The sequence below is a fragment of the Eleginops maclovinus genome, chromosome 18 (genome assembly GCF_036324505.1).
Source record: "Eleginops maclovinus isolate JMC-PN-2008 ecotype Puerto Natales chromosome 18, JC_Emac_rtc_rv5, whole genome shotgun sequence".
In the NCBI taxonomy this organism is placed as follows: Eukaryota; Metazoa; Chordata; class Actinopteri; order Perciformes; family Eleginopidae; genus Eleginops; species Eleginops maclovinus.
This window is the reverse complement of record NC_086366.1, coordinates 13,607,491-13,625,637: the sequence shown is the minus strand read 5'-3', so window position 1 is coordinate 13,625,637 and position 18,147 is coordinate 13,607,491. Positions and strand designations below refer to the sequence as shown.

Sequence of the window (18,147 nt, the reverse complement as noted above, 5' to 3'; positions counted from 1 at the left end):
ATCTACAATTTATCAATAATCTTTCCAGTGTTCGGCACAACATCATTGTAAATCAAGCATTATTTTTCACAAATCACGCAACATAATGTGGTTTAGCAGATTATTTTTGTCAGATAAATGTCCAGTCTTTCAAAATGCTATATATTCTGACTGCTGCAGCCAACATTTATATGCCACTCAAATTGACAGACAAACTGATCAGATAAAGGCCAATTGGCAACAGGCAACAGAAATCATCTACAATTACACACAGTTAAAGCGATCCAATGTAGCATTTGTACCTTAAAATAACAGCTTGAAAAAAATTGAGCGGCTAGAATGACTTTTAATATGACGATTTGCCTCTCTTTCATGCCCATCGGGGGTCTGAGGTGAGATAACTGCGCTATGTAACTATGCTAGACCGGGCCGGGAGATGAGCGGAAGTACTTCGACTTGCTTTCTGGCACACCTACCGCAATAACAAATAGACCCCCTCCACGCACCCAGGTATAAGGAGAAGCAAGCGCAGCATTGTCAGTACATCATCATGGCAGAGGCACCGAAGAAAAAGAAGACGTTGACTGATGAAGCAAGGAAGAGAAAGAGAGAGGCCGACAGTGTCGTAAACGTACATTACCTCCAAGCCTGTAGGGGGAGCTCCATAATGGGCTTTTTGACAAGTTCCGTTGGATCGCTTTAAGAAAAAAAAAAGTGTTGCTCTTTCATCCACCCTGTCGGATTTGCTCCACCTTTGCTGCCAGGTGGCCCATTGTTGATGAAGTGATCACGAAAGTGCACCCGAGGAAATATAAAGTAGTGGGGGATACTGTTCCCTGTGGCTGAGACTGCGCAGGCAAGGGTCACCAGGGTACCCCTTTCCCCAGATGTCAGTGACCCCACCTGCTTGAACCCACGCCTGGCTACCAATCGGTCTGGTTTCTGTACCGTTGTCACGCCAGTTTCATCCATGTTCCAGATATATATATATAGTATATTGCACACAATGAATATAATTGCACATTAATAAGTTTGATGGCAAATTAGCAACCTAAACTTTATCTTTTGGACCAGGGCCTCCATTTCCTCTCTGAGTGCATCTGACCAGCCGCAGGAGCCCATCAAGAGACGGAGGATGCTGGGAGCAGGAGAACAACAGAGGCTGGCTACAGAGGTTAGTTGTGATCTGGCAGTGTTTGCCCTAGAACATTTTTCAGTGATGTTGGTATGTAGCCAAAATAAAACCTAAACCGACACTGCACACAGGATAGCATATTGCCACAATGGTGGAATGATGCAGCAGGCAGTCTGCAACGTATATGTTGGCATTCATATTTTTGTTTACTATTTTTGTAGATTCCAGGTTTGTCAGAGCAGTTAAAAAAAGGATAAGGCATCCTCACATGTAACAGAACATATGTGGTTTATTTATTGAAATGCCACTCTAAACCTTGCTTTCTTGTGGAAACCAATAGAGAGTTAAAGATCAGGAGATGGAAACATGCTGTGAAGTACAATTAGGAGTAGCCTAATGCTGTTAAAAATCTTAGTAGTCATATACTTGACTTGGAAATAGGTGTTTGTTCAGCATCACTATATAAAGATATATCTTTAAAGAAGAGGACCCGCCCCATAGTTTGTGTGAACTTTATGCAGTGTAAGTGTAAGTCTTCTCAGGATCCTCATCACCACACCCATGACAACAGCTGAATCTGAGAGGTTCTTTTTTTACTTTGAAGAGGATCAAGACCATCCTGAAAAACACCATGACACAGGATCGCCTCAATGCTCTGGCTCTGCTATCCATGGAGAAGAAACGTGTCAAGGACATTCATGAATTTAATAAGAAAGTCATTGAGAGGTTTGCCACACAGAAGGAGAGAAGAGCAAAATACCTCTACAAATAAACAAATAAACAAATCGTGCACGTTTTCTCACCAGTATTGCTAATGCCATTGTTTTTAAGTTGTACATAGTCCTCAGTCTCAAATGCTTAAATTGATGATGGAGGCATTAAAATGTAAGACTGTAAAATGACCACTGAAAAGTCCTGGGTTTTTTGCATTAAGTCATACTGGGATGTTTGCTCCTGAAAGTAGCCGGAAAATTACTAACTAAGTGGCACATGTGCTTTGAGTCTCTTTGTGGTCTTGAAATGACTTTGTACTGATGAATATCTTACTTCAGATAATTATCAGTACAAATATCCTAGCCCACATCCATTACAGAAGGCTGAAAGAATGTGAATAAGGTCTGTGCAGATATTAATAACTTTTTCCTTTGTCCACTGCCCATGTTCAGCTTTTTTTAAACACAGTTCAGTCTTAAAGAACACCACACCCCATACCAGAGTTTTTAAACAAACGTTTATTTTCATGTTCTTTGCATGCAACCTGGTGTAACTGTCGCCGACCAGTTTATGCCGCTAACTAAGCATTACTAGAGCATTGTCTCCCTCTCCTGGAGTGCTTTGTAACTCACATTGTCAGGGAATAGACTATACCATTTAAATGTTTAACTTGAAAATCAAGTATGCCCATGAATGCAGTTATTTTAAATTATTAGAATCGTAACATGAATCCCACTGAAGCCAGCACAGGGACATAAAAGATGTGTCCTCTATTTTTTCACAAAAAATAATCACTAGGAACAACTTTACGATTTCGAGTGTGTTCCCTAATAGCTTAGGATGCACCCATCCTCTGTACCTGTGACAAAAACAAAAGGTCAGGCCTTTGCAATAGTCTTTAGATGATAGAACTCCAATATGCAGCTGAAATGTAAGATAAGGGTCAAGACAACATCCTAGTTAGTGTGTGGCACTGCTTTTTAGTGTCAAACTTAATTTCCTTTATTTTGATTAGTTTATATGCAACACTATGGCAGAAATATCTTTGTTCCACCAAATTCAGGCACAGGGTGACACTTACTCAAATGTAATGCAATAAGGGTCGCTATTTTGTATTGCTTTCAAATATCTATCCTCCTGTATTTACTTTTCATATTCATTGTTATCCATACTGAGTTTTAAACTTTTTTTTAAAGCCCAGATGTGTTTTTAGCAAGAGATTCTGCTTACAAATTTATCCAACATATCTGTGATGTCTGACAGATTAACAATAACGCCTAAGTTTTTTCAATAGGTCATGATCTTTTCATACATTTCTATTAGATCAGCTTTTCTTAAATGATCATTTACACTTCAGACCTTCAACTGAACTGATGGGCGTATATAGGCCATCTGGGACTCTCTGAATGATACAAATGTAAGATAGGTGCCTGTGTGCTGCTCTTCGTCTGAGATGAAAAAGAGATGCTTGAATTAAACAAATTGCATCTTCAAATGCAGGCAATTTCAAACTATTTGATCAAATGAAGCGCTTCAAGTGTTCCATTTGGGAACAAATAAAAATAAAGAGTTTGTATGGTCCAAGGTATAGCCTGAAAAGTTGAGTTTTTAGTCTGTGGCGTATGATGTGTAGAGGTTCTGTTAATGTGGTACTCACCCCATCATTGTGGGGCCAGGACCGCAAACATTCCGGGCCCACATAGTAGTGACAAAGCAGTAGGATGATTGGCATTAGAAGAGTGTAAAGCAAAGACGTGGGTGTAAGTTTGGTTCATGTCCTGTGGGATGGGCCTGAGTGGCTAGTACCAGTGTTGTGAATCGGGTTAAAGCATTGGGCACTTCATTATACTGTAGGATTCACTGCTCTGCCCCAGAGTTTGCCACAGGTAATATCATCACATCCAGGTTCCATGTAGCAAGTTGGGGTCCTCAATGGAAATGGGAAAGGTCATGGATGAGAGATACTAAAACTCATTATTTTTGAGGTTGAGCTTCACGTGCAGACATTCACTGAAAGATACCAGCCAGAGGGAAGAGACATCATTTGTTTATTTACAACAATAAGTATACTGTTGAAAGAAAATTCTAATATGGGAATGTATAAATGAACTTCAGAAACAAGAAAACCATCTGTTGCAACTCTGAAAGCGCCCTATATTGCATATTTGTTTTAACTTTTTATTGTGTTTTGCGTCTGTCCAAACAAAGTGTGTGATGTTGTATGCATATAACATACTTAAACTTTCATCCCTCTGGCTCATATCTGCTGAGCTATTATTATTATAACTCAGAATATTCTGCAGAATTTGACTGGATGCACTATGACATCCTTGTAATGTGGGTATTCTATATTTCACATGTATTGAAACCTTTTTTAATACTAAAAATGTCACTAGCACGGAACGCGCAGTACGGCATAGTTAATCTTCCATACACTCCTCGAGACCGGGTGGTGAGGATGGTATCTTTGCGCGTTTTGGTCATATAGAGCAACAATAATTGTAGTTTTGCAATAGTGTATGTGTCAAAAAGGCATTCAATAACAAATAGAAAACGTATGCAATAAAAACACTTCCACGTGTTCAGTGCTCAATATGTTGGCATTACACTGAGGGGGAGGACCAAAGAGGCACCGGCGGAAGGATACAGTACTCAAAGTGAGGCATAGGACACGCTGGATCGAGGTTTCCGGGCCACTCTGGTGCAACACGGCGACAGTCTCCACAGATTGCTCAAAACATATATTGTAATAAAGTTTGATAACTTTTGAGGACTTCTTACGTGTAACTGTAAATTCAATACAAAACCTTAGATTTGTCGTCATCTTCACGGGGCTCGAAACGTCAACGATACAATGGTGAGTACGGGCTAAAGCTAGCCATGTTAGCTGACGTTAGATCGTTAATATGATTACACTGCTTTAGCAAACTAAACGTTATTGCAAGTAAACAGATCCTCTGCTTGTCATTCAGTGAACCAAATTAATCCGAGCTGACGATAGCTTTTTAATGTTTTTTTACAAGCTTAAAATACTGCAGCAAGTCCTGAGGTTGATGTGCACAAACGTTGTCGATAATCACATTATCTATTTATCTCAATGTTGGTCATTGTTTTTCTACATATGAAGTAAACCAAAGGAAACGAATGTATTTATTATCTTCTGCGCAGCTTAATGTGCACATCGGATTGCGAGGGGAACCATACCGTCTGCTCTCTGCTGTAATGTTACAGCTACCGTTTAGCCTATTTCCTCTAAGTGTGTGTAAATACTGTGGTTTAACCTCCATGCTCAGATCAAGGTTTGCAGCGTTTTTTATCGCTTTTGCTATGAGTCGAGAGTGGGCGTGGTGGCGCTGGTGAAGGAGGTGCTGGGTAAAAATAGACCGTCCAGTGTTAAGGCGATTTGAAACCCATCTCGTTAATCTTGCAAGATGAATATCAAAACTCTGGCTAACTGTCTTGCTAACTACCATTTTGACATCCCACATAACAAGTTGCTGCAACATGGGTAGTAGCTCTTGCAGGCACAACAGCAGGAGGCTTTGGATATAGTGTGACATGCGCAACAAGCGAAAAAACAGGTTGTAATCGCCAGCAACTGGGATTACATAAGAACACAGCTCACGGGTGGTAGTCTGTGGCTTGCCATAAACAACACTTGTTTTTACATTGCATCGATATTATGAAGGTTGTGTTGCAATATGTTTTGGCTATATGCTCTTGCAACACCACCATGACAGCATCTCCTCCGTTACGTATTGCGCCACAGCGTGGATCCGCATTCTGCTCCTGCTGAATGATCCTCTTTGCCACCCCTCCTTCTGCGCCTCCCTTTCCCCCGCATTGAACCAAACCATGCTTGGTGCAGTAGCCTGTCAGGACCCTGCAGTGCACCCTCCAAAACTAAAACTAAAAATACATATTTCAAATAAGCCCAACTGTGGCACTGTAAACAATGTCTTATTCTTAATCTGTCATTATTGGTATTGACAGTACTGTGCAAGAACAGACACATGGTCTGTTAGATGTTAAGGAAACTATATAACCCTATTGAGTGACAGGCATGTACAAAAATCACCTGTGGCCCTTAGTTTTCTATTCTCGACATGAGAACATTTGATATTTTGTTTAATGAGTTGAAAAGCAGCAACACTATTTTGCTGAGCACTTTTCACAGCCGCTGTACAAATCCTCTTACAATCAACCTTGCTTTGCTCTGATCCAGACACTGCTTGCTTCAGCACCGCTGAACTGGTTGCAGTGGACAGAGTGAATACTCTGCAGTCTGTCTTGCTCCTTTTTCTTTATCCCCCAACCCCCTCCCAAAACACGGTGACTCATAGAAATTGACTCGAGGAACACATGGTGTTACCACCATATTGAGCTACCGAAATGTTAGCATTTATCTCTTTAGTTTTGAAATGGCACGACATTTTATTAACCAGTTAATGTTTCACTCTGAAGCAACAGATTCCTTTTTTTTTTTAAATTGTTGCATTACTTCTATAGCTTTACTTGTTTAATTGCCTAACTTAGGTTATTCTAAAATGAACAAGTCCTTTATCAGTACTTTATTATTGTTAGCGCTTGGGATTTTACAAGTAAATTCTTGTTGTACCTGAATATACCAGTTGTTTGAAATTCATTTGAAAATAATTTCCTGACGTGAAGGACTTCACAGAGCAGCAAGCAATGTCAAGCAACAGTTGGCACGGTGGTTAGTCTATGATGATAAACTGCACCTCACATCTGTTCAGTAAAGAAGATACAAAGAGGTGGTTAGTTTTGCTGTGATATTCAGTGTGCTACATTGGCGACCCTGTTCGTGTCTCACTAATTATAGCAGGCGTGTGTATTTCTGGCTATGGAGTATTTATACCCGTCCCTCATCACACTTTCTCAGCCTGAAGTGGGCATGTTGACTGACTTAGACAGGCCTGGTAACACCTCACAAGAGTGGCAGAATGACGTATATAGTTAAAAATTAAATTGTGTGTTAGAAATGCCAAAATAAAAAGTGCAATTTAGGTTTGGATGATATGGGCACACTGTTTCTAGCATGTGGGTTTGTGTAAAATAATAATATATGTTTTACTTAATACAAAAAATAAACTGAAAATATTTTAATTTTTTTGATCTGCCTAAGGTCGTAGTAAGTAACCCTGCTAATATGTATGTATCAAAATCTTAAATTGTATAAAATACTAGAGCCAAGAAATCCACTCTCTCCATTGAGCACACTTTCAGTAATGGGCAATACAATGTTTTGCTTGTTTTTATTGCCTTGTGTCTGAAGCGATCATCTTTAGCAAATTCATAGGCAATGACGGTTCCCAGCTGTCATATTATATCACAGTCTGTTTTGAATTACTTTGTTTATAGTGCATTTGCATGATCTGCTGATGATGATTGAACTCTGCTGTGCTCCTCATTAGGCATGCCCAAAGCCTATATCTGTATAATCATTGTACTGGAAGATTTCAAAGTCACATCCACCCAAAATAAATCTTTGAGTGTTAACACTCACCCAGTGAAAGCTTAAAAGGTTCATTTTAAAAGTCTAGTTACCTTCTACACAAAGAAGATCAGCTGAGTCATGTTCAGGTGTCCAAGTGTGCAATGGAAGTAAAAAACACATAGACACTTAACAGCAGCAAGGCATGCCTATCATCATTTTTACATTTGACTTTTAAACAATATAAAAAGTTATCCGTCTACAGAACTACAAATTATAAAATATATGATAATTATTGGCAGGATTGCCCACAATATGATTTTCATGATGGACTATCAGTGTTTTTTATCAATGTCTTATTCTTTTGTTAACAGGCTGATCAGCTGACTGAGGAGCAGATTGCTGGTGAGGGCATACCTTAACTGTGTTTGGTTTGTTTTAGGTTTAGCTCCTTAATTCTCTAACAAACCTAAGAAACTTCCAATGTCTTAAGAGGTTTAAGTCACCAGAGGTCTGTGAGGACATAAACTGGCATTTGACAAGTCTAAAATACTAACGTGCACATCCATTTATAGGAATCTTGCGACAGATGCACCAATGCTTTAACTCAAGCTGTGCTGTTGTTTAAATCCGGGGTCTAGCACCCCACATGTTACATTCCTTCATAGCATTGAATTAGTCATGCACACAACCCTGGTAATGGTGAGCATGTGTTTTCTATTCAGGCTGCTTGAAAGCCTGAATGTGAAGTGTCTGTATTGACGAGTGTTATTTCTGTAAATGCACAGAGTTCAAGGAGGCATTCTCGCTGTTTGACAAGGATGGTGATGGTACAATCACTACCAAGGAACTTGGGACTGTGATGCGCTCTTTGGGACAGAACCCCACTGAGGCCGAGCTGCAGGATATGATCAATGAGGTGGATGCTGATGGTGAGGAGGAAACACAAACACTCAAGAAAGTGAAATGTTAAAACTTTGAATGACCACAATGTTAAGGGAAATCTTCACGTCATATGTTCCTCGTGCGTTAAACCAACTATGCAGTGCAGAAATATTTAGGGTATCAGTGGAAGCACTCGGTTTTAAATTACCATCGTGACATTTGTATCATCCTTAAGAAATGTGACATTTTCTCTGGTGACTGTTGTTGTCTGGCAGATAACCCCTTCCCTGTTACTTATGTGATAGGCCCTCATCTTAATGCTGTTTGCTTCAAACCTAATTTATTTCTGACATAAACTTAACCAACAAAAAAGTAGTGGCACTTTTATCAACTTTGCAGATGTATCGGTTTGATGCAACTAAAGATTGAACACAACCTGTTGATGTTGCCACAATTTATTTGGTGACAACTGCTCCTCTTTCTGTTTGTGTGACCGTGTAGGTAATGGTACAATTGACTTTCCTGAGTTCCTGACCATGATGGCCAGGAAGATGAAAGACACAGACAGTGAGGAGGAAATCAGAGAAGCCTTCAGAGTCTTTGACAAGGTATGATGGGACCAAGAGGACCTAACTAGCACCTCTCAACAGGAACTGCACACTCTATCCTTGTGATGGCTAGCCAAATTCTGAAGAGAGAAAACATGGTCAAACTCTTTTAAGTGATTAAACTCCTGTTTGTCTAGCGAGATTTTGACACAAGGTCACAGCTTACTGTTTTCCTTTGACCAACACTTTGATCACATTAAAATTGGCGTGCCTCTCTGCTAGCTAAACTTAAATAATTAGGTATACTGACCTATCTTTCATTGAACATCATACTAGAGAAACTGAATCTAACCTAAGTGACATTTCATTTTTAACTGCTGTATATAATCTTAAATAGTGCATTAACAATGGTTCTTGTTGGCAATGGCCAGGATGGTAACGGATACATCAGCGCAGCAGAGTTACGGCACGTGATGACCAACTTGGGAGAGAAGCTCACTGACGAGGAGGTGGACGAAATGATCCGCGAGGCTGACATTGATGGTGATGGGCAGGTCAACTACGAGGGTGAGATGTTCTTTTTGGTTGGTTTCTTCTTGACAAGCCATATGTTTTTTTTTTTTTTAAATGAACACTAATTAAAACTTTGCAGTTGCTTGTTCTCTTTGCGACATGACTTATTTTCACATCACCTTTGCATTTTTTATAAAAAACATTAATTGTTGCGTTACTCAGAAAGGAACCAGTTCAGTTTCCACATGACTATTTCATGGGATCTGACTTGATTTTTTTTAAATATACTGCACCAAAAGCCTTAACAGCTTCATTTGCGACTGTCATTTAAGAACTGTTTTCTCTTATGTTCACAGAGTTTGTCCAGATGATGACTGCCAAGTGAAGAGAACACTGAATTTTTTCTCAATGTTGCTTGTCCTCCTAAGATCTCTGTCTTTAAGAACCAAAAAAAGGAACAATTATCAAATGATGAACAAACTTCCCCCCAAAATTACTTTTGTTGAACTTAACAATCTGTGCTTCACTATATCCAAATGCTTCTTAGGTTTCTGTTAATCGAACACCAACAGAATAATTCCTAGAGAAGTCAATGGACCAAGCTTTAAGTGGGCCGAAGCCCTGACTTCAGACCAAGATTCTGCTGAGTCACCCAGCTCTTGATTAATTTAGAGGAAAGAGCAACACTGAAAAGGCAGAGGGGTAGGAGCCCATGCCACAGTTCGTATAGAGAAGTTGGCTATTTAATTATTTCCAATATTCAACCAAGAACTCTTAATACTGAATTAAGTACTCTTCTTGCATGCACCCTTCCTGTGGCGGTCTCTTGTCACAACAAGGAGGCTCTGATCCCATCAGAGGTAGTGGTCAGACTGTGTACACACTGGAGGTATATACATAACTATATAGCTATATATCTGTAAAATTTGTGTCACTATTGATTATTGCAAGAGCAAATAGTTGCGATGTAGGGTGTTTTTTGGTTGTGGGTTGCAGAAGCGCATCCTTAAACCTTGAAGAGTTCAGACATGAACGAAAGACTGAAAAGTGCAGATTTTTTTTTTCGTTTTGGGGATGATATATTGTCTGGTTTTGAGGCATGGGCTTAACATGGCCCACAGCACTGATTGGAGACAGACAGTAGTATGTTGCATTGCTTCAGAAGGATTATTGTGAAAACAATACTTAAAGACTGCAGTTAAAATATTTGTCCTGCAATCAGATATCCTGATGATTGATGTAATGCTTTATAAATGTGTTCTCAAATATTAATGTATTGCTGACAAACTTTGGTCACCAGATATATCTATATCTATATATATTAGTGTGTCGTAAAGTTTGCATTGCCTATTGTTGTAGTTAATGACCTGTGACATGTTTTATCTTTGGTTTTGAAATGTGCCATAATACTCTAAAGGCCTCAACCTTCCTGCAAGACTCGTAGTTCATTAGACTATAATAACCCTACTTAATATAATAACATAAAAAATATAAGCAGCTCAACATATTTGCACTTTGGTATAAACCATATGGATATAAAAAAAAAGGTTTTGTTGTAAAAGAAGAAAAATAAACCAAATGTTGCTGCTGCTATAACAACTATATGTTACACTCATTTCCCATCCTTGGTGTCTGATCTTCAATTTGTAGTCTGGTGATTCCAACTTCAATCTGCTTGCTGTTTTATTGAACAGGATACATAAAGTGTATATTCACAAAAACTACTGGTGGTGGGGTTTAAGTGTTTAATTTGGGCTATTCGTAAAGGACTATCAGATAGAGATGAAATTGGGTTGTAGCAAATATTGCAAATATAACAGAGCTTTAGATGGGAAATGTTTTAGGTTTTTAAACAGTAGGCTAAATTGAAGAAGAGGGTTGGCTGATTTCTTTAATGCACAGAACTTAAATGCTGCTCGGCTTGAGGCGTTTTAATTGGTTATATTTGATTCGGATGTCAGAAAGTAAATGGTTAATGGACTGTTAACTTCTGAAGGTATCAAAATGTAAAGATGTGATATATTTTCCATAAATCAATAAATTGAGCTTTACTTCACCTGCATTTCATTGTCATGTTTAATCTGACTGCTACTCTTCAATCTCCTTTTGCTGCCAGAAAGGAGCACTAATCTCATCCAGTAAGTCTGAGATCGGGTCAAGGCTGGTCACCCTAGCCCCTTCACTGGAGACACTATCCCAGGCACAGGCTATATTTAGTGGCTCATGAGATCTCTAACCGGAGTGTGTGGTAATCCCGGTCAGCTATAGGGTTGTGACCTTTCACACTAGATGCAAAGAAGGAGTCTTGCCTTCTTGCTGACAGGCAACACCAACAGCCAATGGGACGAGCCGTTATCTGGGGCAGGTAGATATCATTGGATGTGTGTCCACTTGCTAATCGTTTGCTTTAAGTAGATAAGGAGAATGAATTAGGAAACACTTGGGAGCACAATAAGAACTGTATCACAGGCACATGAAGATGTGTTTATCCCTCTGGTTGTGTCACCGAAGGCTGGGAATGCTCACTGGTGTTGCTCCCACCTGTGCAGTAATGAGAGAATACTATAGACATGTTTTAAATGTTTTGCTGGTTTCATAAAATGCATGTTCAATGTTAATCATACATGCATGCATTATACGTGAAGAGAGTTTTCAGTATAGGCTAATACTGGGTCTTAAAGTAGGCATTATATTAACTTTATTAAAGCTTGAAATCTCCTGTGGTAACCAAGCACTTGAAGTAGTACTGAAGTACAAGTGCTGGGTGCTTTTACATTGAAGACATATACTGTACAGCTGTTTAAATGTGCTCTCCCTTAATTATGAAGTAATGCAATAATAATAAGGATCCAGTGGTATACAGGCAGCTTTCTGCATAATGAGAAGTTTCACTCTTATTACACTGTTATTGAAAGTATGTTTTGAATACTTCTGTGCTTTAACTAAAGTACTTCAACTCATATAAACAATCAAAAATATTCTTCCACCGCTGGAAGAAGAGATGTAAATAACAATCAAAATTGTTAGTACCTCACAGTTGTACCTTTAATAAATTACTTGATTTAATGTACTTAGTTCAATTGTTGGCCAAAAGACACCATATATCGTGGCCAATAAAAATAAAGAGAACATGGTAGAGGTGCACAGGATTTATATAACTTCAACACTAGGTGGTGCTGTTTTATCAGCCAACTCAACTGCCTGTGTCTAATTTTAGCCAAGTTCTGCAAATACAGTGAGCCTGAGACAGTAATGAGTCAAGACACTTAGAGTTAAAACAGCTGAATTAACAAATGATTGAAAACCCAATCAAGTCCTCTAAAAATTACATGCAGATTGACCTGACGCAGCCAGTTTGAATCAAAATGCGGATTACAGTAAAGACGTCTGTGTGCATGAATTGCATTATAAATTGTTTGTGTGTTTGCTTGGGTGCACCACACCCACTATCCATAATGTGATAATGTGTACGCTTGGCAATGTAATCTGACCTTAGCCCTTACATTGAGAAACACTGTCTGTTCCTTTTTATTCCCATCATACCTGGGGGAGGGGATTTGGAGGACTGTGTTAACTATACTGTCCTTTCAGACTCCTGAACAATGTTGCTATTTTTGGAATAATATATGTACGTACAGTTTGTTGACCTTTTAAGCCAAAGTTCTTCTCTTCCAAGAACGTACACAGAATCTCCCTCTTAACAGGTTCACTATACCCCGCTCACTTTGCATGTGACCAAACTAACACATTTGCATAATCTTGTGTTGTCATCGTTCATGTTACTTACCAAGCTGTTATTGTTTCAGCTTCCACTGAAACAAACTCGGATACAGAATCAGAGTCGCTGTTAAGTGGTATCCATCTTATCCACTCAGAATTCAACCACCCCTTATAGTATGTTCTGGATAATTTCTCAAAAAGGACACATAAATCATTAATTTATGCTTTTTTAATGCAGTGGTTAAAAGTGCTTTTTTAACCACTGCATTAAAACCGAGGACAGGTTTTTAACTAAAAGCAGATATTTAAAAACTGCAATTTGGCAATGTTACAGTTTCTCATTTTATGAAAAATTCTAAAATTCCTTTCAAATAAAATGTTTATTTTCCTTTCAAGTCAAATGTATAGTGTACGTATTCACACTGTGCTGGTTGCCTTTTTGTATCATTTTCATTAGAGCTTCGACTGTCCATTCATAAAAATGTGTTCAGTTCTTTAAATTTGTTCCTTCTTGAGAGGAACATGACGATCTCAATGTTCCAGTCAAAACTTGACTGAGCATATCTGTAAAATGTCAGCATAATATTTTGTGATATCACTGAACGTGCATGCTTTTATCATGATTAGACTGTCTATTGCACAACCACTGCGTTGTCTAATGGCTGTAGCTCCCTTTCACACAGACAAATGTTCTTTTCTAGTACACAGTAATCTGCTGAACATGATTATAACCTAATGTTATTAAAACACAATGTGATGATTGCCACTGTTTAGAAAATGCTGATTGTTTTTCAAATGAGATTGTGGATGAGTCATCCCTGAAAGACTAATAACCTGATATCAAGAACAGTATTGGACAGAAAGATTTTTGTGGTTTATGTTTTCTTATTCGATCATCACGGTCCAAGAGTAAGACGTGATGAATGAATCTAATGTAGGCTATGCTACTAACGCTTTGACAATTACAGGCCCCAATGTTCATTTACAGGAAAATGAACATTTCGCAGCTCTATTCCCTGACAAAATGTGAGATTACTGATCACTATCAAGTCAACTATTCAGCCTCTTTTACTTTTACTGTTTGCAAAAGAGAATAGAAAGAGAAGTGAAAATATCTTACTTTCAACACTTCTTAAAACGGGAACTACATTGGTAATCTTTCCAGTCGTAAAGCGCAGGGACTGCTGTGATATTTCATTTTGTCAGGGTTTTTTCTCTTTCTAATTGTGTAACCTACAGTAAATATGCTTACGGATTCAGAAGAAATAATTTGGAAATTTGAAATGGTCTCAATAAGCAATACAATGTTGCACTGATATAACAAATCTGCAGTTGACGCCTCCTCCTGGGGGCATCCAAAGAACTTTATTATATCTTCCCAAGCATTGTATTTAAAGTCCATCCATCCATCCATCCATCCATCCATCCATCCAACTTCTCCCGCTTTTCCGTCAGGGTCGCGGAGGTAACAGCTCCAGCAGAGAGCCCCAAACTTCTCTTTCCCTGGCCACATCAACCAGCTCTGACTGGGGGATTCCAAGGTGCTCCCAGGCCAGCGAAGAGCTATAATCCCTCCACCTGATCCTAGGTCTACCCCTGGTCTCTTCCCAGCTGGACGTGCCTGGAACACCTCCCTAGGGAGGCGCCAAGGTGGCATCCTCACTAGGTGCCAGAACCACCTCAACTGGCTCCTTTCAACGCGAAGGAGCAGCGGTTCTACTCCGCATCCCTCCCGGATGAGTACACTTCTCACCCTTATCCCTAAGGGAGATGCTAGCCACCCTGTGGAGAAATCCCATTTCGGCCGCTTGTATCCGCAAACTCGTTCTTTCGGTCATGACCCATCCTTCATGACCATAGGTGAGGGGAGGAAAACGGCCCGGTAGACAGAGAGCTTTGCCTTCTGGCTCAGCTCTCTTTTCGTCAAAATGGTGCGGTAAAGCGACTGCAGTACCGCTCCCGCTGCTCCGATTCTCCAGCCCATCTCACGCTCCATTGTTCCCTCACTCGAGAACAAGAGCCCGAGATACTTGAACTCCTTCACTTGGGATAAGGCCTCATTCCCTACCTGGAGTGGACAATCCATCGGTTTCCTGCTGATTAAAAGTGTGTCTTTGTAAACTGGATATAATGAGTTTCACAAAACATGGATGAGGGGAAAATTGTGCACACACCGTCTCTTCACCAAAGCATGGCATTTGTTTGTACAAAGAAAAGTGTGGCAGTAATTTTGTGAGAATGGAATAATAGAAAAGGTTTAACTTCACACCTCAACACACATATCCAATGGCTGCTTTAAGTGGCTGTGTTCCTTTAAACATCGCCTAGATATACATATTTTGGTTTGGGTGTGTGTTGCAAAGAGAAAAGCTTTTCAAAGTTTGAACATTATGTTGTTGACTGAGTTTTGCATCATACCTTTCATTTGTTCATGTGGGAAATGTAGTCTGAGACAAGGTCTATGCCCTCCAAAGCCTGTTTAGACAGAGAGAACAAGAAAAGCTGCTAAAACAAACAACCGCCTAATAGCAGAAGAAACATATTTAATGTTTAGAATAACATCAAACAAGGTAAGCCAATGCAGGCCTGAATCATTATTGTTGTATTATAGGTGCCTGTGCCTGTGATTGGGAAATCCCTGTCTGGTTTTGTGAAGATTTCCACTGGAACATATCTGTGGGTGTGTTTCTTTACAAAGTCAACTGAGAATTTTCCCTTTTTCTCACTTTGAATGTTTTATTAAGAATGAATGTCGGGTATTTTGTCTATAAGTGAACCACCAAATTCAGTTTACAGAATTCTAAGCTTCAATATGTGGATTGTAAGAAAAACAACTCAGTAACAAGAAGCAGCTATAGAATATATGCACTGCCAATAAAAATAATTGAGTTAGTTCATATCTTAATTTGTTCAATGTGAAAATGTTATGAAGGAACATAATCAAAGTGAAATGTCTACTATAGACATGAGCAGGATAATACAAACCACACAGAGTAGCAACACAGTGTGCTCCAATTTTTACCTGTTTATCCATTAAGACTGAGTGGTTTATTTTTAAAGTACAAACAGCAGGGGAAACAATACACATATACGAGTCCTCTGTAGAACTAGAACTTCACCTGAGTTTTTACTGCACAGGAAATGTGCTTTAATATATATCTAAAAGTGCTATGCAAATGTTGAATCTAACAATCTTACATATTGGGATTGAGCTCTTAATTAGCTGTGCTGGCTGTACAGGTGTTATTCAATTAGAGTGAAACATTAAGTATGGAACATGAAACACAGACTCATATTGGGACTTTGTGTTATTATGCTCTGTATGTGTGGTCTCACTGTTGAAATCAACAGCATCTCCATCACCATCTCAAGCTTAAGTCTTTACACTCAGTGTCGCTCCGGCTCATTAACAGTATTTACCATTATGGATGTTAGTCTTCTTTTGCACCGCTGGTTGTCCTAATGTAAAAACAAATACAGAGAAGAACTGACTTTCAGGAAGGCAGACATCATGACATGCACAGCTGAAAACATGTGCCGGCTAATTAAATAAATTGGTGATTAACTTTTCCATGACTTGCAGACTTGATACCTATCATTTGATGAATACACACAGTAATTTTTACAGAGGAGATTGCTCAACAAATAAGGCTATCTGACTATGTAAAAGTGGAAAGAAATATGATTCCTTGTTTGTTCTCTCTTACTTTCTCTCATACACACACACACAGGGTCACACACGGGGACACACAGGGACACATCCAGACAGACAGACACACACACACACACACACACACACACACACACACACACACACACACACACACACACACACACACACACACACACACACACACACACACACACACACACACACACACACACACACACACACACACACACACACACTGCTAATCTAAGTTTTCTCCTTTTGTTGATCTGTAACAGTACATGCATTGTTGGCTGCATGTTTTAAATATGACAAATACACAAAAGTGACCTTCATTATTAAATCAGAAATATCAATCCTCAAAGGATTTGAGTTCTGTCTTTATATTTAGGTCTGTGTTACCACTTTAAATTCTGGCTTCAATTAAGGATGAAACAGTCCAAGACAAACTGCCTAGACCTAATCTCCCTGGGCTCTGTGTTTTTCGCAAATCTGTAAAAAAAAAAAAGAAAAAGAGAAAGAAAGTCTCATGTCATTATCCCAAAGTCTTTCAGTGAATTATGTGGTATGATAAATGCACATGCTTACTGGTATTGGTTCTCTTCCTGAGGATTGCCAAATTATTGCCTCATATTCCAACGAACAAGTAAGATGGTTGGGCTTGGGAAATGACTCAAGACAGGCCAGAGGTCACATGAAACACCTCATTCATTTAATAGTAAGTGGAAAGGATCACATTTTCATCTGGGGAATTCACTTGGAGGAAGAAATTATGCCTAATGATGACCAGGCATGTCCATCTTAAAGTGACACAGCTCCAGACAACAGCTTTTATTTGAAATTGATGCTGTGCTGCACCTATTGTAAACTTGTGTATCATGACCTGGGTGTCTCGTTTGGTATATGTTTACAAACCCGTCTGCTGGTTTTGGAAAAGTATGCATGTATGTCTGCGTTTGTTTTGCACGTTCATGTCTGCTGTTTATTTAAATGTGGCAGCCTGGTTTGTTTTATTGTCTGGGCAACTGTAAACACCCCGGATGCCATCCACGCCTTCAGGTGTCTTGTGTAGTTAAAAGTAAACTAGAGCTTTGTTTGTCAGGGAGGGAGTGAGGGCTGGAGGGATGGAGTGAGTTACCACCCACTAGCAGCTGTGTAACTGCTTCATTTTCAGCTTGGAACACCGTGAAATATGATCTCCATTACTCCGTCCAGAATTGAAAATTGGCGCTGTTATCTTTTTGTTCTGTCACTTACAGAAATTGCCAGGAAGCAAATGAGAGTGAAACTAAGCAATACAATGTAATTACCATGCAGCAATATGCGTTCATGCCTATTTTGTTGGTTGTGGTGATGTTATTGCTGCTACATCTTATTTGAGATGTCATGAAATGAAACAATTAAGAAGAGCAGCAGCAATGGCACTACCATTATCATATCCTATGTATGTAAATGGTGATATGTTCATTTTATATCCATCAACCAACATATCATTACAGCAATCGGCTTCAACTGTCTTTTTCTCTTT

General features: G+C 39.2%; 2 protein-coding genes and 1 long non-coding RNA gene across 4 annotated transcripts in view; 2 read left to right on the top strand and 1 right to left on the bottom strand.

The window, feature by feature from the left end:
- LOC134880006 (ribonucleoside-diphosphate reductase large subunit) overlaps window positions 1-18,147 on the bottom strand; it is a 305,041-nt gene that overhangs the window by 232,794 nt on the left and 54,100 nt on the right. The window lies entirely within an intron of this gene.
- LOC134880722 (uncharacterized) lies at window positions 699-1,998 on the top strand. Of its 2 annotated transcripts, none has more exons than XR_010167960.1 (3): window positions 699-971; window positions 1,054-1,153; window positions 1,719-1,998. It is a non-coding gene; the product is annotated as an uncharacterized LOC134880722 (long non-coding RNA). The 2 variants fall into 2 exon arrangements; XR_010167961.1 differs by having other exon boundaries at window positions 702-912.
- On the top strand, window positions 4,434-11,285 carry calm3a (calmodulin 3a (phosphorylase kinase, delta)). Its single transcript, XM_063906629.1, has 6 exons — window positions 4,434-4,685; window positions 7,658-7,688; window positions 8,072-8,215; window positions 8,670-8,776; window positions 9,148-9,283; window positions 9,586-11,285. The coding sequence occupies exons 1-6, from the start codon at window positions 4,683-4,685 to the stop codon at window positions 9,612-9,614; spliced, it is 450 nt and encodes a 149-aa protein (XP_063762699.1). The 5' UTR covers window positions 4,434-4,682; the 3' UTR covers window positions 9,615-11,285.

What these genes read in the sequence shown, in the direction of transcription:
- calm3a (XM_063906629.1), top strand. An exon ending in GACTGAGGAGCAGATTGCTG is followed by an intron (nt 7,689 to 8,071) that starts GTGAGGGCATAC and finishes GTAAATGCACAG; the next exon opens with AGTTCAAGGAGGCATTCTCG. An exon ending in TGGGCAGGTCAACTACGAGG is followed by an intron (nt 9,284 to 9,585) that starts GTGAGATGTTCT and finishes TTATGTTCACAG; the next exon opens with AGTTTGTCCAGATGATGACT.